At 33.9% G+C, this 25,087-nt stretch overlaps 6 protein-coding genes and 1 pseudogene across 8 annotated transcripts; 3 read left to right on the plus strand and 4 right to left on the minus strand.

Moving 5' to 3' along the window:
- Positions 1-1,196: 1,196 nt before the first annotated feature.
- Positions 1,197-2,068, minus strand: LOC127244869 (cytosolic sulfotransferase 12-like). The gene has a single exon (XM_051265429.1). It carries the CDS (start codon positions 2,040-2,042, stop codon positions 1,422-1,424), a length of 621 nt encoding a protein of 206 aa, XP_051121386.1. The 5' UTR covers positions 2,043-2,068; the 3' UTR covers positions 1,197-1,421.
- A 5,243-nt stretch (positions 2,069-7,311) lies between these two features.
- On the minus strand, positions 7,312-8,395 carry LOC127244868 (cytosolic sulfotransferase 5-like). The gene has a single exon (XM_051265428.1). It carries the CDS (start codon positions 8,377-8,379, stop codon positions 7,453-7,455), a length of 927 nt encoding a protein of 308 aa, XP_051121385.1. The 5' UTR covers positions 8,380-8,395; the 3' UTR covers positions 7,312-7,452.
- A 1,641-nt stretch (positions 8,396-10,036) lies between these two features.
- LOC127245061 (cytosolic sulfotransferase 6-like) lies at positions 10,037-11,961 on the minus strand (annotated as a pseudogene).
- LOC127244866 (cytosolic sulfotransferase 5-like) lies at positions 10,842-13,727 on the minus strand. Of its 3 annotated transcripts, XR_007837346.1 has the most exons (3): positions 12,525-13,727; positions 12,054-12,207; positions 10,842-10,979 (listed from the first exon to the last, which is right to left on the minus strand). XR_007837346.1 is itself a non-coding variant. In XM_051265424.1 (2 exons), the coding sequence occupies exons 1-2, from the start codon at positions 13,547-13,549 to the stop codon at positions 12,174-12,176; spliced, it is 1,059 nt and encodes a 352-aa protein (XP_051121381.1). In that variant the 5' UTR covers positions 13,550-13,727; the 3' UTR covers positions 11,752-12,173. The 3 variants fall into 3 exon arrangements, 2 of the variants coding, with proteins under 2 accessions (XP_051121381.1, XP_051121383.1); XM_051265424.1 differs by lacking the exon at positions 10,842-10,979 and having other exon boundaries at positions 11,752-12,207; XM_051265426.1 differs by lacking the exon at positions 10,842-10,979 and having other exon boundaries at positions 11,752-12,207; positions 12,511-13,725.
- A 1,652-nt stretch (positions 13,728-15,379) lies between these two features.
- On the plus strand, positions 15,380-16,145 carry LOC127244870 (splicing factor 3B subunit 6-like protein). Its single transcript, XM_051265430.1, has one exon. It carries the CDS (start codon positions 15,510-15,512, stop codon positions 15,894-15,896), a length of 387 nt encoding a protein of 128 aa, XP_051121387.1. The 5' UTR covers positions 15,380-15,509; the 3' UTR covers positions 15,897-16,145.
- A 1,463-nt stretch (positions 16,146-17,608) lies between these two features.
- LOC127244865 (flavanone 3-dioxygenase 3-like) lies at positions 17,609-19,411 on the plus strand. Its single transcript, XM_051265423.1, has 4 exons — positions 17,609-17,692; positions 17,945-18,193; positions 18,272-18,519; positions 18,630-19,411. The coding sequence occupies exons 1-4, from the start codon at positions 17,624-17,626 to the stop codon at positions 19,210-19,212; spliced, it is 1,149 nt and encodes a 382-aa protein (XP_051121380.1). The 5' UTR covers positions 17,609-17,623; the 3' UTR covers positions 19,213-19,411.
- A 1,717-nt stretch (positions 19,412-21,128) lies between these two features.
- On the plus strand, positions 21,129-24,599 carry LOC127244785 (ras-related protein RABD2a-like). Its single transcript, XM_051265282.1, has 8 exons — positions 21,129-21,319; positions 22,554-22,626; positions 22,999-23,046; positions 23,148-23,195; positions 23,492-23,563; positions 23,644-23,799; positions 23,892-23,995; positions 24,257-24,599. Exons 1-8 carry the CDS (start codon positions 21,306-21,308, stop codon positions 24,351-24,353), a joined length of 612 nt encoding a protein of 203 aa, XP_051121239.1. The 5' UTR covers positions 21,129-21,305; the 3' UTR covers positions 24,354-24,599.
- Positions 24,600-25,087: the final 488 nt, after the last annotated feature.

A 25,087-nucleotide genomic window follows, 5' to 3' on the forward strand; every position in this document is an offset into this window, starting at 1 on the left:
CAAAAATAAAAATAAAAATAAAATTCCAAGAATAGATTGCAGCAATCTCAAACACCCTTTACTCTAATATATATAGCATAGGATAAGATAGGATATGACCGCCATAAGAATAATTAAGACTAATAGAAATTAAATTATGTGTGAATTATTATCATATATATATATATATTATCCGTTCATATCATTTATTTATATTATTTAATCAAGTTAATCATAATATATATTTTATAAACTATTGTCCTGTGTTGATTAGAACATTGCTGACCGTCATACACATATATTATCGGCCTAGTTATGATGTTGACTAAGGATGCGATGATACAACAAATAGTTGTTGAAATAACATTTATTCTATATATCATTAGTATGAACTGTTAGTTATATATTACTCTTTTTGTCTCACTTATCGTATTCATCTTCAAATTTTCGCCAGTCCTATTTATTTTATCATTTTTTGTTTTTTTTTTAAAACTATTATACACTTTAATATCATTTTAAATATTTTAATTTATATTTTTAAATTTTAGTTATACTAATTAATTATCTTAATTTTAATTTAAAATTATTTTTATTAAATTATTTATTTTCACTAATATATTTTTAATTATTTATTAAGTATATTTCTTTTAAATTCTCATATATACGGTAAAAAAAATGTCATATTCAGAACGGATGGTGTACATATTATAATGTATTAATATACGAGGTGTATCGAGATCAATGATGAAATATATTGTGTAAATCATAAGCTATTAAATTACGTATTATATTTGTATTATATTAATATAAACTCCGTATTATCTATCTATTTGATATGTAATGGCTGCGTATATTTAAATCATTGTTAAAGGTGTTCAATGATATCCTCAAACATTATGGCCTGCCTGATGTGTTATACATGTAATTAAAATCTTACTCCAAAGTCAAATGGTATTAATTATTTCAAAGAGGACAATAGAAATATATCATCTCATGCATAACATTAATTAAAATGAAAACAAACATAAGGAATCAAACAACATCAATTTTGAAACCCACATCGCTCGTCTAACGTAACTCGTTTTATCGAGTCTAATTTACAAACTATTAAATTTAATTAAAATTTATTCAGACCGCTCTCAAACAGTAACGAGTGTATATTTTCAGGTCATAGCTAAAAAATAATTTCAAAAGCCACACAACCAAACAACATGGAATCAATTGATCAAAGAAAGAGCCCAATGGTCTCGAGCTTTTCACGCGACATTTGGTCGATCTTCTCCGCCATCTCCAGCGTCAAATAGTTCTTCCAATCCCCGACTTCCCCTTTCCTAAAGAAGCTACTATTCGCCGCGTGCAAGAATAATTTCCCATTCTTATTCACCTCGAGATTCTTCAGCCCCTCCAAATTTCATCTCCAAATAATCTTCTCCACCTCATCTTCACTCCCCAATGGCCGCCATTTTAGATATTTCTACTTTCGTACTGTTCTTCAGCTCCTCGTATTTCATAAACAGGATCTTCTCAGGCTGTTTCCGGCTCTCGATCCAGTACTCCGCCACGTGGTCGAAGAACGAGCTGCAGTTGCAGAAACCGGAGCAGAAGGAATCGACGGCCTTATCGATCGGGATCGGCTTGAGCATGGAGTTGAAAAAATGCCACATGGAGATTAGGATGTCCTTAGGGTTTGGAGCGATGTACACAATTTTTGTGGAAGACGACGAGCTCTTGATCGAATCGGGGAGGTGAGAGTAGGGAATGTGCGTGTGAATCAATCGCGGAGCGGACGCGTCGTAGATGTCGAATTCGAAGGGTTTGGCGTTGTACAGTACGATCTCGACGGTAGGGACGAGGAAATGGGGATTGTTGCCGGCGAGGGCATCCTCGTCGTCGTGGAGATGAATGCAAGAGTAGGCGAGGGCTTTGATCCACGTGGTGCCGGTTTTAATGGAGGAGGCGAGCAAAACGTCGTCGTTTCGGGCGGCGAAGCTGGACCGGAAGGTCATCGCCGGTTCTAGGAATTTCGGAATGTACCAGAAGCCTTCCCAGCGGACGATGTCCATAGCTTCTCAGAAACGCGCTTTTGGTAATTTTTCTATAATTTCTGAACACGATTTCTCGTTTGAGTACTTTGCCATCGTTAAATAATTTTGAAGTTCTTTTGTTTATTTGTGTATATATAGCCGTAGCTTCATCAATTCTCAATATTTAAATGCCTAACAACTGGACATTTCAACCTTCAACAATAATATTAATATCTATAATTTTAAAAATTTTATTATACTAATTACTTTACTTAATGTTAATCTTATTAGGGTCCGGTTGAATTAACTTAAGCAAATAAACAGAAATCAAAAGTAGAAGCAAAAACAGTTTGATTTTGTAGAGCATGGATCAGCTGTTGATCCGGTTAAGTCAACATGGTGTTGATATGACCGGATCTAATATATTATATAGAAGCGACCAATATATATTTATATATATATAGATCAGTATATCTATAATGCAATATATATTGAGTATATTATAACTCAGCATATGGTATCTTATAACACAGATATATATATATATATATTGGTCACTTCTACAGCATAGGTTGATACGGTCAAATCAGCATCACCGTAACTTAACTGGATCAGCAGAGTATTCGCAGCCAATTTTGTATTGGAATTGATCATTATAAAAATAACGTATTCTAAAAAATTGTTTTGACGAATTGAAAGTACTTTTAAACTATTAAAATTAACTAAAAACACATGTTAATATTATAGTATTTTCTTTTTATAAAACTTTTATGATTTACTTTTAAACTTATTAATTATATTTAAAGATTTTAAATTAAATTATAAAAAAAATATATTTTAAAATTTTAGTTATTTATATTTTAAATTTTAATTTAAGGATAATATATCAATTAAAATAAAATTAAAATATAATATTAAATTATTTGTATTTTAAATTTATTTTAAAATTTTATAAATTATATTTAATAATTTTAGTATAATTAAATTTATATACTCAAAGTTAAATTTGATATCTCAATTTTAAATTTTAATTCAAGTATAATATATAAATTAAAATTAATAATATAATTATTATTTTTTAAAATTTTATTAAAATATAATATATATATATAATAATTATTTTAATATTATTTTATAGTATGCATTTATTAATATTATTAAAGATAAAATATTAATTTTGACCAAAAAAAAAAAATACTTATTTCAGAAACTACCCTCAAAAGATACTTTTGCTTTTGGACATAAATCAATAAAAAATATACAAACTTAAGGATTTTAGAAATATAAGTAAAAAACTATGCCGGAAGCCATTTCAATCAGATCTTACTTGTATTATATTATAATTATTTATACTAATATATTTTTAGTTATTTATTTATTGTGTCACTCCTAAATTAATACTGTTATAAAAATATATTTATATGTATAAAATAAATAATTAAGTTTTAAGGGTAAATAAAGAATAATCAAAATTAGCTCTTCAAAACGCTGAGTAGATGAAGTTTTCAGAAATAAGCTTTTTGGATCCAAAAAGTTCTTTCAAAAAGCTAATTTACCACACACTTAAATTAGCTTTTTGACTGTTCAATAAGTTAAAAGCTCTTGAAAACGTTGTTTCCCAAACACCCTTTAAACCAAAAATAAAAGCCAAAACACACATAAACATATGCACTATGTTCTTCCAATATTCTTTTTTCATTGTGATTTTTAAGAAATAATAATAAACAATACAAAAAAATTAAAGTAAAAAAAATTAAATTAAATACTCATCACAAAAAATCCAAAAAGTCAAATATTCTAACTTAAAATAATATCTTTTATACTTTCGCATAATTCTCTATGTTACATACAAAAATCAATCTAGATAAAAATAACATATATATGGTGTTTTTTAAGAGTTTTTTTTATTATTATTTAAATATTTATTTTAAGGTAATATTTTGTTAAACAATAATGTTTTTTTTTTTAATCTAAAATCATAATATTTACATAATAAAAAATAAAAATAAAAATAAAAATAAAATACATATGCAGAACTTTGATTCCTTCGAAACCTATTATACCAAACCACATTATCTATACCAAACCACATATATAAATTATCTAAGTAAAAATACATAAAATGTGAAATTCTTTTATGTAAATTTAAAATTTGCACAAAATATTTTTTTGTTGATGTCTAGTTATAAATACATGTCTAATTATGTAAATTTTATACAAATAAAATAAGTAAATATGTAATTAGGCCTTTTTTTAATAAAATGAAAAAATACAAATTTATTTCGAAGTTTAGTTGGTGGCTTGAATTATTTAACACACTGCTAAGAGGATTCTTTGTTATATTGTTGAGACGTTGAACTTTGACATTTGGTACAGGAAATTTTTTTCAGATTTATTGGCTTCACTAATAGTGACTCCTGGAATGATTAGAAAAGTATGTTTGGTAATACTCTCTCATCTCTTTAATAATCTATTCATTTTTTTATTTTGGTTCGTCCATAACAAAGTATTCATTTTTTTTTAGTAATTGTATTATTTACCTAACATTACAAATACCCTTATAATTTACAATATATTACACAAATTTCATTATCTTTATATCATAAAATACTCATAAGGTTAATTTAGTATTTTTACATTTATTTCTACTACATCCCAATATAATACTAATATTTTTAAAACTCCGTACAAAAAGCAAATAGATACGTAGATATGAGAGACGGAGGAAGTATATTTAATCTTGGTTCTGGAGCAGTAATATGAGCTTTAATAAACACGAATCATCATGTGAAGCAGAATATTCAGTAGCAACTTCAGCAGCAAAGCAAGTTTTGTGAATTTGGAAACTTCATACAAATTCACAGCAAAAGAAAGCGACACAAATTTTTCTATGACAACAAGGCAGCAAATGCAATCGCCAAAAATTCAGGTCTTCATGGGAGGACATAACATATTGCCGTGCAGCATCACTTCATTCGATAACTTGTAGTGAATGGAACAATTGCAACAATGTTTTATGTAGCCAACGAGTAAGTAGCAGATATCTTCACCGAGTCACTTCCTCAGGCTAAACATGATTATATCATGATGCTTATGAAAGTCACAAACTTTGAACAAATGGAGTGTTAATTAAATACTTTAAATTATTATCTAATATTGTAATTAAATAAATAATATGTGCACATATTTTTTAAACCCGAAACACCCAACTTAAACCTAAAAGTATTCATGCCCAATGGGTTTATAATAATAACATCATGCAATTCACAGTTAGGCAAAAGTGATTAGCACATAGTCAATAGTTGATACAAGTAATTAATCAATCAATTCGCTCAGAAGTTTTCAATTCTCAAACCAACAGAGTATATACAATGGTATATGTACAGAGATCCAACAATTTTATAAGAGGCTATTTTTGTCAATTTAAATAAAAAAGGGTAAATTATTTTTTTAGTCCCGTAACTGGACTCCTTTATCATTTTTGTCTCGTAAGTGGAGCCTGTCCTAAACTAATCCTATAAGTAAAAAATTTTCGTTGTTTTAGTCCTCCGGCGCCGGAGATGCTCGTGTAGCTCGCTGGAGGTGACGTGTCCGCCAGGTGTCGTTACTGGCGGATGCGTGGATTTTTTATTATTTTTTTTATTTTTTAAAATTTTTTTAAAACTTATTTTTAATTTTATTTGTATTTTTTATTTGGTCCAATTAAAAAAATAAAAAAAAAATTAATAAATCCACGTGTCCGCCAAGTGTCGCTGACCTGGCGGGACACTTGGCGGACACGTCACCTCCGGCGAGCCACGCGGGCGTCTTCGGCGCCGGAGGACTAAAACAGCGAAAATTTTTTACTTATGGGACTAGTTTGCGACAGGCTCCACTTACAGGACTAAAATGATAAATGAGTCCAGTTACGAGACTAAAACAACAGTTTACCCAATAAAAAATTATAAAACAGCTTAATTATAGAGGCCAATTAAAATATGACAACATGGATGGTTCCTGGTACAGGTGAGACATCATCCAAGTTGTGAGAACCGCAAATAATTTGAAGATTACTTTGTATACAATTGAATTTGACTTGATCACATGACGCCTAGGCAAACAAAAGCTTTTTAACCAAATTGTTGTATATGTTTATGCTCTCATCCAAAGTGGTTTTTGATCTTGGCAAATGTCGGCCTCCATTTTCTTGGCGGCTATTATTCCTTGTGATTGTCCATGTTTTTTTAAACAAAAGTGATAGAATCTTGTACGGTCACGGCTAAACAATAAGATTTTAGTTTCCGGATAATGCAAGTAATGATATGTTCAGTTTCTATCGTAGAAATACTTTTTTAATATGTTGGTTATACAATAAAATTATGGGTATGTTTCTTTAGATGGGTGGAAATTTGGATTTAGGTTTGATTTTTATTTGAATCTTGTTGTTTCTTTTGTGTTTGAGTTTGGTTTGGATTTTGGAAGTTTTGATGAGTATTGATTTGATAGATAATGAATAAAATAATATAAATATGTAATAAATGTAATTGATAAAATTTATATTGTATGATTTTATTATGAATGTATATTATACTCAACATATATATTTAAATTTTTATTTATTCGTATTATAGAAAATTTTATTTTCTACTAAAACGATATATATTGTATATATTTTTTTACCATATAATTATTATAAATATTAAATAAATATAAAATTTGAAAAAAAATTAAAAAACATAATAATAATACAAATGGCAGCTTTTGCTGCCATTTTGCAGCCAATATCGGTCATGGGGGAGCTGGCCTGGCACTTCACACAGTGTTTTCTCTCCAACCAGATCAGAACAAACAAACCCTATATGATGTGCGGTGAACAAAAAAATACCTAAAAACATTACTTTTAGGATTCAAAGTGTTCTTAGGGTGTGTTTGTTTGGGAGATTGGATTGGATTGGATTTACACTATTCATCCAATTTTTTTCTCCAAAAATATCAAATCAAACACCTATTTTTCATTTTTTATATTATACTAAAAATCAATTTTACATTCAAAACATCACATCAACACCTATTTATATCACATCATACAACTATTCAAATTCAAATTTTTTACTATTCAAATCTCAATTCAAAATCGAAACCCCCAAACAAACACACCCTTAATGTAAGTCTCATTCCAGCATTTGAAATATGTTAGTTTCTTCTTCAATTTTAATTTTTTTTATGACTTTATGCTTCGGTTTCGATCGAGGGATTTGAGATAAAAATAATTTTTATTTTATTTTACACACTAAATTAATTTAGACCGTTAATTTATTATAAAATCCAACGGCTTGGAATCTACGAGAAGTAGATTCCAATATCAATTATTATTAACCAAATATATTACAAGGGAAAGCACACAACAACATGAAATAATGATCTTCTTACAGAAGATCACAAACACTCAAGCAGACATGAAATCAATTAATCAAAGAAAGAGCCCAATGGTCTCGAGCTTGTCACGTGACATTTTGTCGATCTTCTCCGCCATGTCCGGCGTCAAGTAGTTCTTCCAATCCCCGACTTCCCCTTTCCTGAAGAAGTTGTCGTTGGACATGGACGTCAGAAATCGTCCATTTTTATTCACCTCGAGATTCTTCAGCCTCTCCAAACTGCATCTCCAAATAATCTTCTCCACCTCATCTTCACTCCCCAACGGTTTTCCCATAAACTCTGCCATTTTAGATATTTCTACTTTCGGACTGTTCTTCAGCTTCTCGTATTTCATAAACAGGATCTTCTCAGGCCGTTTCCGGCTCTCGATCCAGTACTCCGCCACGTGGTCGAAGAACGAGCCGTAGTTGCAGAAACCGGAGCAGAAGGAATCGACGGCCTTATCGATCGGGATCGGCTTAAACATGGAGTTGAAAAAATGCCACATGGAGATTAGGATGTCCTTAGGGTTTCGAGCGATGTACACAATTTTTGTGGAAGACGACGAGCTCTTGATCGAATCGGGGAGGTGAGAGTAGGGGATGTGCGTGTGAATCAATCGCGGAGCGGACGCGTCGTAGATGTCGAATTCGAAGGGTTTGATGTTGTACAGTACGATCTCGACGGTAGGGACGAGGAAATGGGGATTGTTGCCGGCGAGGGCATCCTCGTCGTCGTGGAGATGAATGCAAGAGTAGGCGAGGGCTTTGATCCACGTGGTGCCGGTTTTAATGGAGGAGGCGAGCAAAACGTCGTCGTTTCGGGCGGTGAAGCTGGACCGGAAGCTCATCGCCGGTTCTAGAAAGTTCGGAATGTACCAGAAGCCTTCCCAGCGGACGATGTCGGCGGTGTCCCAAAAACGCGCTTTTGGTAATTCTTCGATAATTTCTGAACACGATTTCTCGTTTGAGTACTTTGCCATCGTTAATTAATTTGGAAGCTTCTTTAGCTTATGTGTGTATATATATTACCGTAGGTTCATCAATTCTCAATATTTAAATGCCTAACAACTGGGCATTTCACGCTTCAATAATAATATTAATCGTTTGGTAATACACATCTTTTGTTCATATCTTCAGTTCAGTTTGTCTTGAATTTTCTAATATAATCTATAATTTATTAATTGTTTTTTGATATTCTCCAAAAGGCCTCGTAATAGTAATAGTGGAGTTTACTTGGGACTAATAAGGTTCCAATGTGGGATTGGGTTTGCACCCCAATAATAACTTAATACAAATTTTTTTATATTATCGATATAATTCTTTAGTGTCTAACATTAAAAAAAAAAAACAAAAAAAATAACAACTAAGCACACGCAAATTATCATAAATATTGTTCTATTATTTAAAATTTTCAACTATTTATTAAAAAGTGCTCTATCAAATACTTATCTCTTATTTAAAAAATCTAAAGTCATAATATTTACATAAGAAAAAAATTAAAATCAAAATAAAATACATGTACAGAACTTTGATTCCTTCAAAACCTACTATACCAAACCACAATTTATCTATATATACGAAATCGTGGGATACGTTTACAACTTACCTTTCTTCTATAGTTTTTGAATTATTTTAATTAACTAAAAAATTATGAGTAGATTCCACGTTTATTAAAAACAATTAAGAAAGTCGCAGTTGGTGCATTTAATTTATAATAATATATAAATTATCCATAAAAATACTCTATATTTTATTCTTTACATAAAAATATTTTGTATGGATTTAAAATTTTCATAAAATATCATTTTCGTGCAAAACCGATTTCTGATTGTAAATACGAAATTTCTACCATTGCTTGCTATCTTCTTTTATTTTTGAGGACAAAGACAAACAAGCAGAAATAAATAAGTGTCCAACCTATTGAATTTACGGAAATAACCAACAAAAATCATGTCCTAGCTTCCTAACCCTCATTGCATATCATGCTTTTCACAAATCAATTCCTTTTCCCTTCAAATATCATTTTTTAATTAAAATAATAGATGTCGACGTTGGCTCCTTACCTCAATTTTTTAAAATAAGATTTTAATAAATAATTAGTAAAACACGGGAAACACATTTTAATATAAATATGCAGTGCACTTGAATATTTTTTAGAGCTCGCGTTCCTTAGCCTCTTAATCATTCCGCAACTCTCCTACATCCATGATTCCGACGACTTCGAAATCTTTTTTCCTCTTCCAACGATGGTTATAGTTGGTTTAGGACAATGTCGAAAACATCGATTTAGGAGAGTAATTAGAATTGGAATGCTTGATTCTACCAAAGATTTTTTAACAATTTATTTTCAATTGATAATTTTATTTTATTTTATTTTTTTAAAAAGAAGAGGTATGTAGTCCTTTTGTTGGAGTGAAGGGGGTTGGAAATAAAAAGGGCTGAGGAGCACGTGCCATTGTATATCACGAAAAATGTAAAAAAGATTTAATATAACATTTTTTAAAGTAAAGGCCATACAATTTTTAAATATAAAGTATTTACGCTGAATTTCGAAATTACAATGATTTATGGGCAATTTGCCTTAAATTAAACACAAAGTTTGGATTGATTCTATCTTGCACGACCATGCAAGATGAAAGCAAGTAGTTGATCAAATTAAAGCAAAGAGAAACAACAAGTGAAACAATCCAAATTAATCCACACCCCAAATCCAAAAAGACTTAAAAACCCTAAATTTTAATTTGGTGGATCAACTAATTAAAGAAATAATCCGACAGCCTCAAGCTTGTCGCGGGACATTCGATCGATCTTCTCCTCCATCTCCGGCGACAAGTAGTTCTTCCAATCCCCGACTTCCCCTTTCCTGAACAAACTCTCTTTGTTCACTCGCGAGAATAATTTCCCATTCTTATTCACCTCCAGATTCCTTAATCTCTCCAAACTGCATCTCCACAGAATCTTCTCCACCTCATCCTCACTCCCCAACGCCTTCCCCATAAATTCCGCCATTTTCATGACCTCCGCTTTCGGATTGTTCTTCAGCTCCTCGTACTTCATAAACAAAATCTTCTCAGGCTGTTTCCGGCTCTCGATCCAACACGTGGTCGAAATAGGGTCCGTAATAATGAATACGGGAGCAGAAGCAATCGACGGCCTTATCCAGGGGGAGCGGCTTCATATAGGAGTTGAAAAAATGCCACATGGAGATTAGGGTATCCTTAGGGTTTCGAGCAAGGTACACAATTTTTGAGGAAGACGAAGAGCTCTTGATCGAATCGGGGAAGAGAGAGTAGGGGATGTGCGTGTGAAGCAGTCGTCCGCCATGGATGTCGAATTCGAAGATCTTGACGTTGTAAGGGACGGCCTCGACTGAAGGGACGAGGAAGTGGGGATTCTCGCCGGAAAGGGCATCCTCGACATCGTCGTCGTCGCCATGGCGATGAGTGCAAGAGTAGGCGAGGGACTTGAGCCAGGTGGTGCCGGTTTTAATGGAGAGGCGAGCAAAACGTCGTCGTTTCGGGCGGTGAAGCTCGACCGGAAGGTCATGGCCGGCTTTATGACGGTCTGCGAGAACCAGAAGCTGCTATTGCAAATAGTATTTAGCACATAAAACTAATACTATTAGTTTTATGCTAATTCAAAATTAGCATAAAACTATTGCAAATACTATCTCACAGTTTGTCCAATAGCTCATCTATTTAGCACATATGATAGCTAAATGTGTTAGACATTCGTGGAGGCGATGATGAACGCACTAATTAAAGTATTTTGTAGTATGACAAAATCCATAATGATAACAATCAAAATATCCTTGGCGATGCTAATGCAAGGTGTTGGTCTCAACTTACCAATTTCAGCAAACAATAAGGCAGAACTTCAACACACCAATATGAACTCGATTAAATACAGAAGGTTTGTAATCAGACCGGACAATGTAGACACACTGAAGGCAGTAAAGCAAAATGCAAAAACCAATTGTTAACTCAGTTCGGTCATCAATAATTTACATTTGGGGGTTCCAACCCAAGCTCATCTCGACTATCTACGAATTGTCTATATGCGATTGAATTTGTCTGGAAATATTTTGGTGTTATTTTATTGTTCGTGATTGCTGTTGTTTGGTTTTGAGCGAATTTGGGGCCAACATAAGGAAACAGAACGGACATTGAATTCTTTCAAACAACCAAAACATTGGCCGAATTCCAGGTTGTTTGAAGATTTTTGTGCTCAATTGGTTGAAGAAATGAAGCATACGGCTAATATTTTGTACTCTAATATTGTTGGCAGCCCAATATTTGCAATGATTTACACTATGCCTTTTTTTTTTTTTTTTTTTTTTGTTGTGTATAATCATAGGAAAGATCATTAAACTGTTGTTAAATGGAATTTGATCATTCAAGATTTTTCGCCTATGTGTCCAGCCAATGCAGCGTGACAAATGTGTTTTTTGAACAAGAATGTGAAATTATTATTATTTTTATTAAAATCAAAACTCCTCCCAATTTTCGCACCAAGACGACATTGGCGTAGGAGACGCCCCCGCATTGACCGTGCATCTCCATCTCATTTCCGGTGAGTTATATCGTATTTCCCTTCCTCATACATCTCTATTTTCTTTTGTACCACATAAAAGATCATTATTTAGAGAACATACCTCCTCCTACTCCACGTGGCCTCGCCTGCTTCAGGTGGCCGCGATTTAAGATCGAGATTTTAATATCAAGACACGGCCGTTGCAGATGACAAAATCGAGCTTCTGACAGGAAAGGCCTGTCTACGGTTCTTTTTTACTGCTCTTAACCCTCAATCTGCCATTCCAAAAGCTAGAGGTAAGTACGTCTTGTAAGAGATGGTCTGACCATGTGTAGGAGTTGGACTAGTTATTGTAGGGTCAATGGTTCAAACCCCGATGCCTCAAGTCACTTGCTATATCTAGGGTGCACTTGAGGACAGGGATGCTGATATTTATATATATATATATATAAAGAATAGCAACTTCTTTGTCGTTTCACGTTTGTTCAGCTTATGATGATTCCATTCCAATTTCAAAAGCTATTATTCTGTATCAACATACGAAAGAAATTAAATTGAATGAAATCAAAGAAAGAGACCAATAGCCTCATGCCTGTCACGTGACAGTTGATCGATCCTCTCCGCCATCTCCGGCGTCAAGTAGTTCTTCCAATCTCCCACTTCCCCTTTCCTGAAGAAGCTGTCGTTGCTCACTGGCACGAATGTTCTCCCGCTCTTATTCACCTCCAGATTCTTCATCCTCTCCAAACTGCATCTCCAAATAATCTTTTCCACCTCATCTTCACTCCCAATAGGCTTTCCCAAAAATTCCGCCATTTTAGATATTTGTGCTTTCGGATTGCTCTTCAGCTCCTCGTTTTTCAGAAACAGAATCTTCTCAGGCCGTTTCCGGCTCTCGATCCAGTACTCCGCCACGTGGTCGAAGAACGAGCCGTAGTTACAGACACCGGAGGAGAACGCATCGAAGGCCTTTTCGAGAGGGATTGATCTGGAATTGGATTTCAAAAAATGCCACCAGGATATGAGAGTGTCCTTAGGGTTTCGAGCGATGTACACAATTTTTGTGGAAGACGACGAGCTTTTGATCGAATCGGGGAGGAGAGAGTAGGGGATGTGCGTGTGAATCAATCGCGGAGCGGACGCGTCGTAGATGTCGAATTTGAGGCGTTTTCTGTTGAAAACGACGGCCTCGACGGAGGGGACGAGGATGTGGGGACTGTCAGCGGCGAGGAGGTCGTCGGCGCCGTCGTCGGGGCTGAGGATGCAGGAGAGGGCGAGGGACTTGAGCCACGTGGTGCCGGTTTTCATGGAGGAGGCGAGCGAAACGTCGTCGTTTCGGGCGGTGAAGCTGGACCGGAAGGTCATGGCCGGTTTGACGACTTCGGCCGGAAACCAGAAGCCTCCCCATCTGATGACGTGCATGGTTTCCCATAAACACGCTTTTGGCAACTCCTCAGCGTCTAAACACGCTTTTGGTAACTCCTCAGCGCCTAAACACGCTTTCTCGATAGAGTTAGACATCACTAATTTGGCAAGTGTTATACAGGTATGTCTATATATAGATACGTATGTATATGGATATGCACTATACAACAATGTAGATAACAACAATTTCATTAAAAATTAGATATAAAGTTTAAAAGAATTATTGATAGAAGATTCGAACCCATTCCGTCTCTAATTTCAATATTGACTGTGGTCAGGAAGCCGCGGTACAAATTTTATTTATTTATTTTTATTATTTAACATTATTTCAAAAATATTATCTGATACATAACATGTTTATTTTTTATTATTATTATAAGATATTACATTAAAAATATTATTTAAATTAAAATTCATATAAAAAATCTCAATTTCAAAAATCATAGAAAAAAATATATATTTAATATAATTTTTTTTAAAAAAAAGTAACTATATATAAATAGTGTCAAAATTTAAAAAAACATTTGAATTAATAGAACTTCATTTTAGCGTTACCTTTGGAAATTCGGCAAAGAAATATCAATAATCATTTGATATTATATCCCAGTTTAATGTATAAATTTTTTGGAACAATCACAATTTTTTCTCCATTTTTTTTTAATTAAAAATGCTTACAATAAGCATATATATCTACCTCTATATATATAAAGGGTTTTTTTTTTTTTGGGCTTAATCCAAGTATATATTTATGTATTGTACTCTCTTAATTAAATTAATTCATTATTCATTCTTTTCATAGCTCAGTTGTGATTATTTTCTCTCCCCCACAACCACTACCATTGTGCATCTCCACCATCACCATTCTGTATACATTTCACCTCATACAGAACACTTCTCTATCTTCGTCTCTCACTTCTATATCATACATTTTCATAACTTGTGAACTAAGTTCATATAATTATTTGGCAAAACTGTCCATAACCCTTCGTGGTTTCTAAATTCAGCGTAAATCTTCCATTTATTTTAAAAATTGTATGACACCGCCTTATACTTTAAAAAATATTACATGAAACCACTATGTGGTTTCGGAGTTTAGCATAAATCTTCACTTTACTTTAAAAAATTGCATGACGACGCTCCCTTATAGGTTCAAAAATATTGCATGAAATCCCCTGCCATGCAAAACATATAGATAGAAAATCATTTTTTAACCACATAAGGAAAATTTCACGGTGGTGGAGTTTCATGCAATGTTTTTTAAAGTATAAGGGGGTACCATGCAATTTTTAAAATATAGGAAGATTTTGCTTAATTTTAAAACTACATGGGAGTTATAAGCAATTTTACCTAATTATTTGAATATTTTACTTCATTTTCACTTTGTTCCTTCTTTAGTTGATAGTAGATTTTTTTTCACTTCGCCTTGATGTCTATCACTCATTATGGTTAGATAGCTATTTATAGTGTAAAAGCTTCGAGGAAAGCATTAGGGGTGATAATTGATAATACTATGATGGTCTTTTTTTTTGTACATTGATGATTTAATTGTTTGGTTTTTGTACAGATTATATTACTATGTCCTAAAAAAAATTTAGGACTGCATCTCGGAATCGTAAAGACATTATAATCTTATGGTGTGTTTGTTTGGAGAATTGGATTGGATTTACACTATTCATTCAATTTTTTCCCTCCAAAAACATTAAATCAAATATCTATTTTTTATTTTTTATATTATATTAAAAATCAATTTTATATTCAAAACATCACATCAACACCTATTTATATCACATCGTACAACTATTAAATTCAAAATTTTTACTATTCAAATCCCAACTCAAAATCCAAACCTCCCAAACAAACACACCCTTAATGTGAAACGAAATTGATTATTACTTGGAATAAAATTAAAATTAATAGTAATTTTTATATTAAAAATTAAAATTGATAATTTTTTTGTTTTTCTATTTTAATACGATTAATTTTTATTTTTTAGTGATATGACCTCAAACTGTACACGTGCAGGCCTTGTCACGTGCCTTCGACGTGGGAAAGAAAATATTCAATTGTGCCGCTATAGTTTGTAAATTCACAAATCGATTATTAGGGCTAAAGGCTTTAGGTTAGGGTTTTCGGATCGACAAATTCGTCGGCGATGGCAGCGATCAGCTTGCGCAAGGGCAACACTCGGCTCCCGCCGGAGGTGAATCGAGTGCTCTACGTGCGCAACTTGCCGTTCAATATAACGAGCGAGGAGATGTACGACATATTCGGCAAGTACGGTGCCATAAGGCAGATTCGCATCGGGACGAACAAGGACACCCGCGGCACAGCTTTTGTGGTGTATGAGGATATCTACGATGCCAAGACCGCCGTCGACCACCTGTCAGGTTTCAACGTGGCGAATAGGTACCTCATTGTTTTGTATTACCAGCAGGCGAAGATGAGCAAGAAGTTTGACCAGAAGAAGAAGGAAGATGAGATTCAGAAGTTGCAGGAGAAGTACGGGATTGGCACTCCTGCTGCTTCCAAAGATAAGTAGTGAGTGACGCGATGTTTTTCACCAACTAGTTTTATGAAAGCTGCCTCTGCCCCTGCCCCTGCGGTTGTAATCTCGCCTTTATTTAGGCCTTTCATTCGTACTAGATTGTTTAAATTGCAATGCTTGTGTAAACAAATTCGTCTTGATGGAATTTCAATCACAAATATGGATCGAGTCGTGTAAAAACACAAAAATTGTAAATTCACGGCTTCGGCGGATTGGCAAAATGCAGATGCTGTTCTTCTTGCTCTTGTTTGTTTAATGATTTTGTTTTACTTTTATTTGAATGAATGATCCCTGATTTGATTGATTGAAGTTCAACCTCAACAGATCATGTCGATTTTTCACTTTTTTTTACCAGAATGATCTATATGTTTGTTGAATTATGTCAAAACAGAGAAGCTATTGTTGTTGTTGTTTTGAATTTAAGTAAAATTGCAATTTATTAGTTTGGGAAATGGAGGTTGCTGTGAGGATCATGAAGCTCCCTCTTGTGCAGGTTTTAGCTGAAGAAAATTGCTGGCAGAAAGGAACCATATTTAAATCTGCTATTTCTGAGCAATCTCATCTCATTCATGGTTTCTGCATTCTTATATTTTCCTGATTGCAAGTGTAATGTATTTCTTATATCAATTTGGTATACTAGCGTTTAACCATACAGATCTGTACAGCTTCTCTTCCATCGCTGAGGTTATTGATTTCCTGTTTCTCTTAGTTTTATATGCAATTCGTTATCAACTATGATGTTATTTTTTATGTATTATTTTGGGTATATTCAAATGATCAGTTTAAAGGAGAATTGCTAACACCATTCTGAAAATTCGCACGTCTATCTCACAACCGAGAGCTTTCTGTTTGTATGATTTCTTTCATTCTGACAAGTGAATATGTTTATCTGAGTTAAAGCTGAAATTAGGTTGAGGAAAGTGCTTTCTGATGGCGAAAAAGAAGCTCCCTTGCAATCCAAAGTTGCGGAAATGCTGCTAGCAGAATCGAGACGCCTATTATATTTTCTAACACTGGTAAATCTCTTTCCTACAACGGCGTTTTATTTGTATTCATTGATTAATGGGGATGAAACATAATGAATTTCTGACCTGAGGTGGTTTCAATTCTCCCCTGCATGATTTATTTAAAGTAGGTTTAATACAACTTGGTATGTCGAAGTCATCATTGCAGTTGATTTTCCTTTTTCCTCTAATATATATAATGATAACCTTAGATGGAATGAAAACCTTATCTTGTAATGACTTGACTTGAAAAAAGATCATGCTAGCTTGGTTCGATAAAACTTTTTCTGGGAGTGATGTCATGTAGGTCACGAGCAGAACCAGATTCGGAATATTCGTAAAGGTAGAGTTTGTTTTTCTGTTTCTATAATTGTTTTTTGAGTAATGTTACAATCTTTGAGCATTTTTGTCTCTATACTCTGCTGCTCAATCATTGGATGCTCTAACTTCGTCTCCTCGTAACTGAGCTCGAAAAGGTGAAATTCAATGTTTCTTCGAAGCTAACAGATGCATTTCTTGCAGAACCAGGCAATGAATCATACATCATCTAATATGTAAGTTTACGCGCTTTGTGCTAAATGTACAAGGCAGGATATATTTAGTATGATTTATGTCAGGCTGAGAGTAGTCAACATTAAACACTCGACTGCACCGTCATCTTGATTATCTATGATCTGAGCTTAAATACATTCATCTGAGCCATGTTGTCCGGAATTGATGTTGTCAGAGCAGGAGATGTTCTTTCGGGAAAAGGCTGCTGATGACTTCACCGTATCTACCCATCCGGTATCTCTCCGTAATTTTTCTTTTTTAGCTTGTGTCATTATTTTGCCGTTTTTGTTACTAAACACATGAAAAAGATCCTTTTGTGTATTACCTGTAGTCCTCGTGCAAAGCATTTGGTTTCCTCTTTTGTTAAGCTACTCAGGCTCATCTACCGTCTTAAACTCATGTATATATACCCCTCACTTTCGCCATTGTTGATTAATTTGTCACTCTTGAATTCTTTTTCGATTTCCAATTTGCTGTTTGCAAAAGAAAATGGACAGGAAGAACGCGAGCTCTAGCTCTGGCGCTGGCGCTTCTCCGATTGGAGAAACTCCTCAAGAGAAAGGGTTGCCTTACTTGCCGGGATGCTACAAAGTTCGATCTTCAGACATGCCTGAAAAGGCCTCGAAGGCTGTCGAATTTCCCCTCGTCGATTTGGCAGGGATGAATGATCCGGCACGGAGAAAGACGCTGGTTGAAGAAATCGGGAGCGCCTGTTTCCGGAATGGTTTTTTCCATGTAAGCTTGATACTGTATGGTTCTTCTGTTTCTGCATATTATTACATGGTTGATAATGAGTGCTGGAAAATAACGCAGGTCGTTAACCATGGGATATCTCAGGCAGCCATGGATGGAGCTCTTGCTGCTGCATCTGCTTTCTTCGACCTCCCGACAAAGTGCAAGTCCCCATTCATGTCAAACGATGTCCACAAGCCGGTTAGATACTGCACGAGCTTGAAAGACGGCATTGACACCGTTCAGTACTGGCGCGCCTTCCTCAAACACTACGCGCATCCTCTCGATCGCTGGATTGAAATGTGGCCTCTTCAACCTCCGGATTACAGGTACTCTTTCGCCTCCAATTCCGATATATAAAAACAGAGCGCATTTCTAAAGTCCGACAAAAAAAAAAAAAATCGTAACATTTCTATATTCCGACGAATTTTTGGTCTAGAGAAAAGATGGGGGGATACGTCGAGGCAATGCAGAAGCTAGCCGAGACGATCACCGAGCTGATAACAGAGTCGCTCGGGCTTGGGCCAAAGTACCTAACGGCGAAACTCGATGAAGGGATGCAAGTCGTGACGGTGAACTGCTACCCGGCGTGTCCCCAGCCAGAGCTCGCCCTCGGCCTGCCCCTGCACTCGGACTACGGGTGTGTCACGATAGTGCTGCAGGACTCGCCGGGGCTTCAAATCCTCGACAGGGACGACGACGACTCATGGAGGGTCGTCCCGTCGATCCCGGGCGCCCTCCACGTCCAAGTCGGGGACCAGATCGAGGTCCTGAGCAACGGGAGGTACAAGAGCGTGCTGCACCGCGTCGCTGTGAACCACGAGAAGACTCGGATTTCGATCGCAGGTCTGCATGGGCTCAGAATGGACGTGAAGATGGAAGCCGCCGCGGAAATGGTGGACGGCGACCGCCCCAACGGGTACAACGCCAGCAGTTTCCGGGACTTTCTGGATTTTATCGCCGAGAACGATATTGCGCAAGGCCGGAGGTTTATGGACAACAACCTTCGGCTCCGGCGATGAAATGTAGCCGTTGTTGTTCGGAGGTTTTCTTCATTTCTCGATCCCATTTGTGGTGTTAGTGTTTTTTCCTTGGGCTGTTCTCGTAGTCAGAGGATGGACGATTTTATGACGTAGGAATATGCGGTCGTTATTTTTTTTATATTTTTTATGTAGGAAACAAGTTGAATTTGAATCCAAGATTGTCCTGACTGACAGTCGATATCAAGATGGTTTTGAACTTATAATTTTGCGATTAAAATTAAAAAGATTACGATGATATTGATGATGCTATAAAAAGTAATGTAATATTGATTACTAAGAACCGACATGGACAGAGAACAAGTGTTGGGTGTAGGGACTTAACATGTGTTGCTCGTCCATGAGTAATCTTGGTAAGGACTGACTTTCACTATAGGCAGATACATTGCACTGTTTACACGAGATTTTTGGTTGTTTTAAAAATTTGAAAATGATAAAATTTGTTATTTATATATTTAAATTTTGAATAATTTAGTATTTACATATTTAATACTCCCTCCCTTCTGCCCACATAATTCGCATTTTAAATTTTATAATTTTTTTTAATTCTAATTAAACTATTTACTTATTTTAAATAATAATTATTTTTACTAAATAATAATTATTTTTACTAATATACTTTTTAATTACTTATTAATTATATTTTACCTAAATTCTCCTATCTATCTACGTTAATAGTCCCATATTTTCTGGAACGGAGGGAGTATGAGTTTTTTAAAAATTGAATGGTATTAAAATTTTCAAAATTGTTGTTTAAGTGTTGAATAATAAAATTTAAGCTCTAAGGGGAATAGTATAAATATTGAAAATTAAAATTTTATTATTTATATCAAATAATTATTCAATTTAAAATTTAAAAGCAATTTAGGTTTTTAAGCGTATTTATTTAGTATTTTAATTTGAGATATATATTTTTTTAATATAAGATATAAATATAAAAATTGTGTATATATTTTGATTTTTTTATGACAAAATAAAATATATACTCTTTGTCAGGAGTCATATGTATTTATTTAGATATATTAATATTTTTATAGATAATTGTATAGTGGAAAGATAAACAAATAATTTTGATTTTAAATATATTTATTTTTAATGGTATTGTTCATAATATTATGTATTAAATATGAAAGTACTTTTATTAAAGTAAAAATATATTTTATTAAAATTTTTTAATTAAAATAGTGGTATAATATGATATATATAAATGTTTAATATAAAAATAAAAAATAAATTTTTAATTTGATATTATTAGAAAATAAATGATTAACAATAAATTTATAGAAAAATGCTACTCCCTCCGTCCCACATAATTTATCCTTACGTTCTATTTTCGTCCATCCGTAATTTGTCAATTCCTTTTTTTAAAATATAATTATACACTTTAATCTCATTTTAAATTTTAAATTTTATAATTTGTATTAAACTATTTAGTTATTTTAATCTTAATCCACAATTATTTTTATTATACAATAATTATTTTTACTAATACACTTTTTAATTACTTACTATGACGGAGGGAGTATAATAGAACACACCCATAAAGTTCGGCTTTGTTTACCCAATACATTTTTATTCATTTGGCATTATTCACTTTTAAAAAAAATCTCATCAAATACATTTTTTCTCTCGTAAAACATCAAATCAAATTCTATCTTCTTAATTTTTTCAAATTTTCAAAATTCCAATACCCTCCCAAACTTCTTATTTACCAAAGCATTTTTTATTGTTGAATGAACAAACCCAGGATTTAAAATCAAATCTAAACAAACCCAAAACCCATTTATTATTGTAATACTAGATTGGGTTTATATCAACCAATTAGAACTTCCTACACCATTGTACGTTGTCGGCGTGTATAAGTATTTTTCTCCCTCCGTATAAAATTATAATTATATATATACGATCTACGGTAGCGGTGGTGGAGTTCTCTTTATTCTTTATTTCAAAGGCGAGCCGAGCCGACCCTTCCGCCACCAACGGTCAAACTCCTCCTCCGACGCCGCCGTTCAACGATCTCCGACCCGACCGTCGGAAGGGGAGAGTTACACTATCGTCTATCACAGCCTCCGATCATGACTCCTGAATAGTAAATCTCTCTTATTTCAGAGCATCCCAATCAACGAACGTGATGCAATTTTAATTTCTAGGGTTTTTTGTTTCTGGACTGTGATATACTGTTGTGTTGGCTTTGAATTCGACAGATCCAATTTTATTGTTTCTGAATTTGTTCCTGGAGTAATGTTGCTGGATCTATGAATTTGCTATGTTTGAATTATTATAATTTCGATTAGAACACAGATTTCACCCTTGCTTTTCTGGTGGAATTGATTACTGTTTATGAGGTTTTGGCTGTTTATGTTTCTCGTTGCCGGTTATTTTTGGGTAATAATATGCGAATTGTTTGATTGAATGACGAAAGGAGATTGTAGGTATATTCATTTTTAGGGTTCTTAGTGGTGTTAATGAAATTTTTTGTGTGTTGGTTTTTGATGCGGAGCTTAAGTTACTGATGCTTTGAATTGGCTAAACCATTTTTTTTAATTCAAATGTGTTCTTTGACAATCTTGTGGCTGATTTCACATCAATGCTTGTTTTGGGGGTTTGGATTTTGAGTTGGGATTTGAATAGTAAAAGATTTGAATTGAAATAGTTGTACGATGTGATATAAATAGGTATTTGATAAGATGTTTTGAATGTAAAATTTATTTTTAGTATAATATAAAAAATGAAAAATGTGTTTGATTGGATGTTTTTTGGGGGAAAAAATTGGATGAATAGTTAAAATCTCTACAAATCCTCCAAACAAACACACCAAATTGTTGATAAGTGAGATTTTATTTTTATTTTTTCTGTATCTGAATGTTGCAGCTGTGAATGGTATTGGTAGGTCTTTTAGCAATTAAATTAGTATTCATTCAATTGATTCATAATTAAGTTTTCAACTTGTAATGCTTCGTTGTGTTGTCGTTCTAATTAATGTAATTCCTCTGCCATTGTACAAAGAGATGTTTTCAATGCAAGATATATCACGGAAAATTGCAGCTGCATATGGTTTTGGCAGGACTTAATTAAATCATATATAATAAATCTAGGTGAAGTTTAGTATTAATTCAGCTAGTAAATGCATTTTGGTTTGCAATGGAGGCTGCAGTTGGTTGATGTCCGGAAAACTAATACACCTGATAAGGCGATGAACTATTTTCTGCTGTATTTTATGGAAGTATGGGCTTTTTGCCGGAAACGTTTAAAGCATTTTCAATCTATGATAATTTATGGGTTAAATTGTATCATTTTACTTATATGAAGTTGTGTATTGGCAGTGACTACTTGTTCAAACTCCTTCTAATCGGAGATTCAGGTGTTGGAAAGTCGTGTCTTCTCCTAAGATTTGCTGTAAGTTACTACAAACTTCCTTATTGTGGTTGTTGGAATAACTTTTTGTCGGATATACTATGCTTCATCCGACACAATTTATGCCTGTACATAATAATTGAATGTTGATCAGATTAAGTGACAATTCTTCCCTTTGTAAGGTTTTGCATAAATTATACAGCTGAATGTTCTGTAAAGGAAGTAACACTGCGTCACCTGTCAGTGAAACCAATATATCTGCAGTAACTTTTCCAATTGCTAAACTTATTACCGTTAAAATATATTGTCCGTAGTTTTTGCCTGGTGTAAATGATTCATTTATTCGTCCCCAGTTATTGAATATTATGGTTATATGTCGGGCAAGGAATGACATTTTTTTTTTTGCTGATACAGGATGATTCGTATATTGAGAGCTACATCAGCACAATTGGTGTTGACTTTGTAAGCTTACAATCTTTTGTTGTGCTAAATTTTTTTCTAGCATAAATACTCCTAAGAATGTTTCTATTTGTGGAGTCGTGACTGAGAGTTTACTCTTGTAGAAAATTCGAACTGTCGAGCAAGACGGGAAGACTATTAAACTTCAGATTGTGAGTATTCTGACCTAATTATACTCTCCTTTCTTTTAAGCCCGATTTATCATTTATCGTCCTTGGTCATAGCGAAATCACGTGTATGTATGCTCCTCTGATTGGTGTTTGATTGTTATTATTGATTATTATTATTACTATTATTTTTTGTTATTTTTCTTCTGATAATGAAATTACAGTCTCTATTGAATGTGAGTACATTTTTGCTTCAACAAGTACTTCATTCTACCCTATGGAATCTTGTAGTGCTCGGCGGTTTTGATGTACATTTTTTTTTTTCGTGCCTCTGTTTCCAGTGGGATACTGCCGGACAGGAACGATTCAGAACAATAACAAGTAGCTACTATCGTGGGGCACATGGGATTATAGTAAGCTTATCTAGCATTCTTTTCACAACCTAATGAGCATTTGTTAAAACCTATGAATAAACTCGGTTACTGTCTGGCAGATAGTATATGATGTAACTGATCAGGAGAGCTTCAACAATGTGAAGCAATGGTTGAACGAAATAGACCGCTATGCTAGCGAAAATGTAAACAAGCTTTTGGTAGGGAACAAGTGCGACCTTAGTGACAACCGAGCTGTGCCTTACGAGACAGCAAAGGTAAGCACTTTTAATTATTATTAGTATTATTTTTTAAAACTTGTGTAAAACCCCAAACCTGTATCTGAATCATGTTGCTACTTGTTCGAAAGGCATTTGCTGATGAAATTGGCATCCCCTTCATGGAGACTAGTGCCAAAAACTCCACCAACGTCGAACAAGCTTTCATGGCTATGGCTGCTGATGTTAAAAACAGGTTACTATACCATCGTTTCATTTGTGTTTTATCAGTATATTTTCATTTTCGTATGCAGTACTTGCCTAGCGAATTGAGCTCTAACTTGAAAAAACTCAAAAATTTATTATGTTTGAGTAGGCTTGGATTGATAGAACTCAACAAAGTGAATATATATTATTTATATATAGTAGATGTAACTCGAGCTTAAACTCGATCCCATTTGTATTACTTTTTGGTTTGGAGGTATCAATTGTCGTTCATACATTCGACTTATTGCAGGATGGCGAGCCAGCCGGCAGGAAGCAATGCGAGACCGCCAACAGTGCAGATCCGTGGACAACCTGTCAACCAAAAAAGCGGGTGCTGCTCAACTTAGGTACCCGGTGGCCATCAGGTCTCGATCATCGGTAAAGCCTTGCGTGTGTTTTGTTTGTGTTCGAGTTTCTATATTAGCCCCTCAATTCTTTGAAGAATATATCATATATATATATATATAACATGTTATTTTTCAGAACCTTTTTCTGTACAAATTATGAAGGCTTGCTTGCTTAACAGCAATTCTACTGTTATTTTGGCTTTATTTTTTATTTTGTGAGAAATATATAGTGAATTTTGGTTTGTGTTTTATAATTGCCAATATTAATTTAGGAGTATTGTTACAGATTCTGCACAGTACACAGGACATTATATAGAAGCAAACAAAATATAATATATATATATATATGATACTAATATAATACATAGCCACTATATGAAAGTTCTATACAATATATGTTACTTCTTCCGTCCCGTCCCATCCCATTATCTTTCACAAGAGCATATGTATTTTTACTCACTATTAATATAATATTAAATATTTTTTAAATGTAATGCACATAATCAAATCTATAGAGACTGAGGAGTATTATTTTCGATCCTAGCCGGAATAGCCTCGATACAGGGATGGTAGAGACTGAGTATTATTTTCGATCATAGCAGGAATAGCCTCGATACAGGGATGGAGAAGCCCTTAATAATGTTATTGTTGCATTTGCTCTTATACTCTATTTATATTTATAAAAAAAACTATTTAACTAAATTCCAAGCTTATATCACTTTACACTTCAAAAC

Source organism: Andrographis paniculata, unplaced genomic scaffold (genome assembly GCF_009805555.1).
Source record: "Andrographis paniculata isolate CXL003 unplaced genomic scaffold, ASM980555v1 Contig21END, whole genome shotgun sequence".
Taxonomy (NCBI): Eukaryota; Viridiplantae; Streptophyta; class Magnoliopsida; order Lamiales; family Acanthaceae; genus Andrographis; species Andrographis paniculata.

What these genes read in the sequence shown, in the direction of transcription:
- LOC127244869 (XM_051265429.1), bottom strand. Translation starts at nt 2,042, where the DNA reads ATGGACATCGTCCGCTGGGAAGGCTTCTGGTACATTCCGAAATTCCTA.
- LOC127244868 (XM_051265428.1), bottom strand. Translation starts at nt 8,379, where the DNA reads ATGGCAAAGTACTCAAACGAGAAATCGTGTTCAGAAATTATCGAAGAA.
- LOC127244866 (XM_051265424.1), bottom strand. Translation starts at nt 13,549, where the DNA reads ATGAAATTGTTGTTATCTACATTGTTGTATAGTGCATATCCATATACA. An exon ending in GATCAACTGTCACGTGACAG is followed by an intron (nt 12,208 to 12,524) that starts GCATGAGGCTAT and finishes TTGGAATGGCAG; the next exon opens with ATTGAGGGTTAAGAGCAGTA.
- LOC127244870 (XM_051265430.1), top strand. Translation starts at nt 15,510, where the DNA reads ATGGCAGCGATCAGCTTGCGCAAGGGCAACACTCGGCTCCCGCCGGAG.
- LOC127244865 (XM_051265423.1), top strand. Translation starts at nt 17,624, where the DNA reads ATGTTGTCAGAGCAGGAGATGTTCTTTCGGGAAAAGGCTGCTGATGAC. An exon ending in TCACCGTATCTACCCATCCG is followed by an intron (nt 17,693 to 17,944) that starts GTATCTCTCCGT and finishes TGTTTGCAAAAG; the next exon opens with AAAATGGACAGGAAGAACGC. An exon ending in CTTCAACCTCCGGATTACAG is followed by an intron (nt 18,520 to 18,629) that starts GTACTCTTTCGC and finishes TTTTTGGTCTAG; the next exon opens with AGAAAAGATGGGGGGATACG.
- LOC127244785 (XM_051265282.1), top strand. An exon ending in AGACTATTAAACTTCAGATT is followed by an intron (nt 23,196 to 23,491) that starts GTGAGTATTCTG and finishes CTCTGTTTCCAG; the next exon opens with TGGGATACTGCCGGACAGGA. An exon ending in TGCCTTACGAGACAGCAAAG is followed by an intron (nt 23,800 to 23,891) that starts GTAAGCACTTTT and finishes CTTGTTCGAAAG; the next exon opens with GCATTTGCTGATGAAATTGG.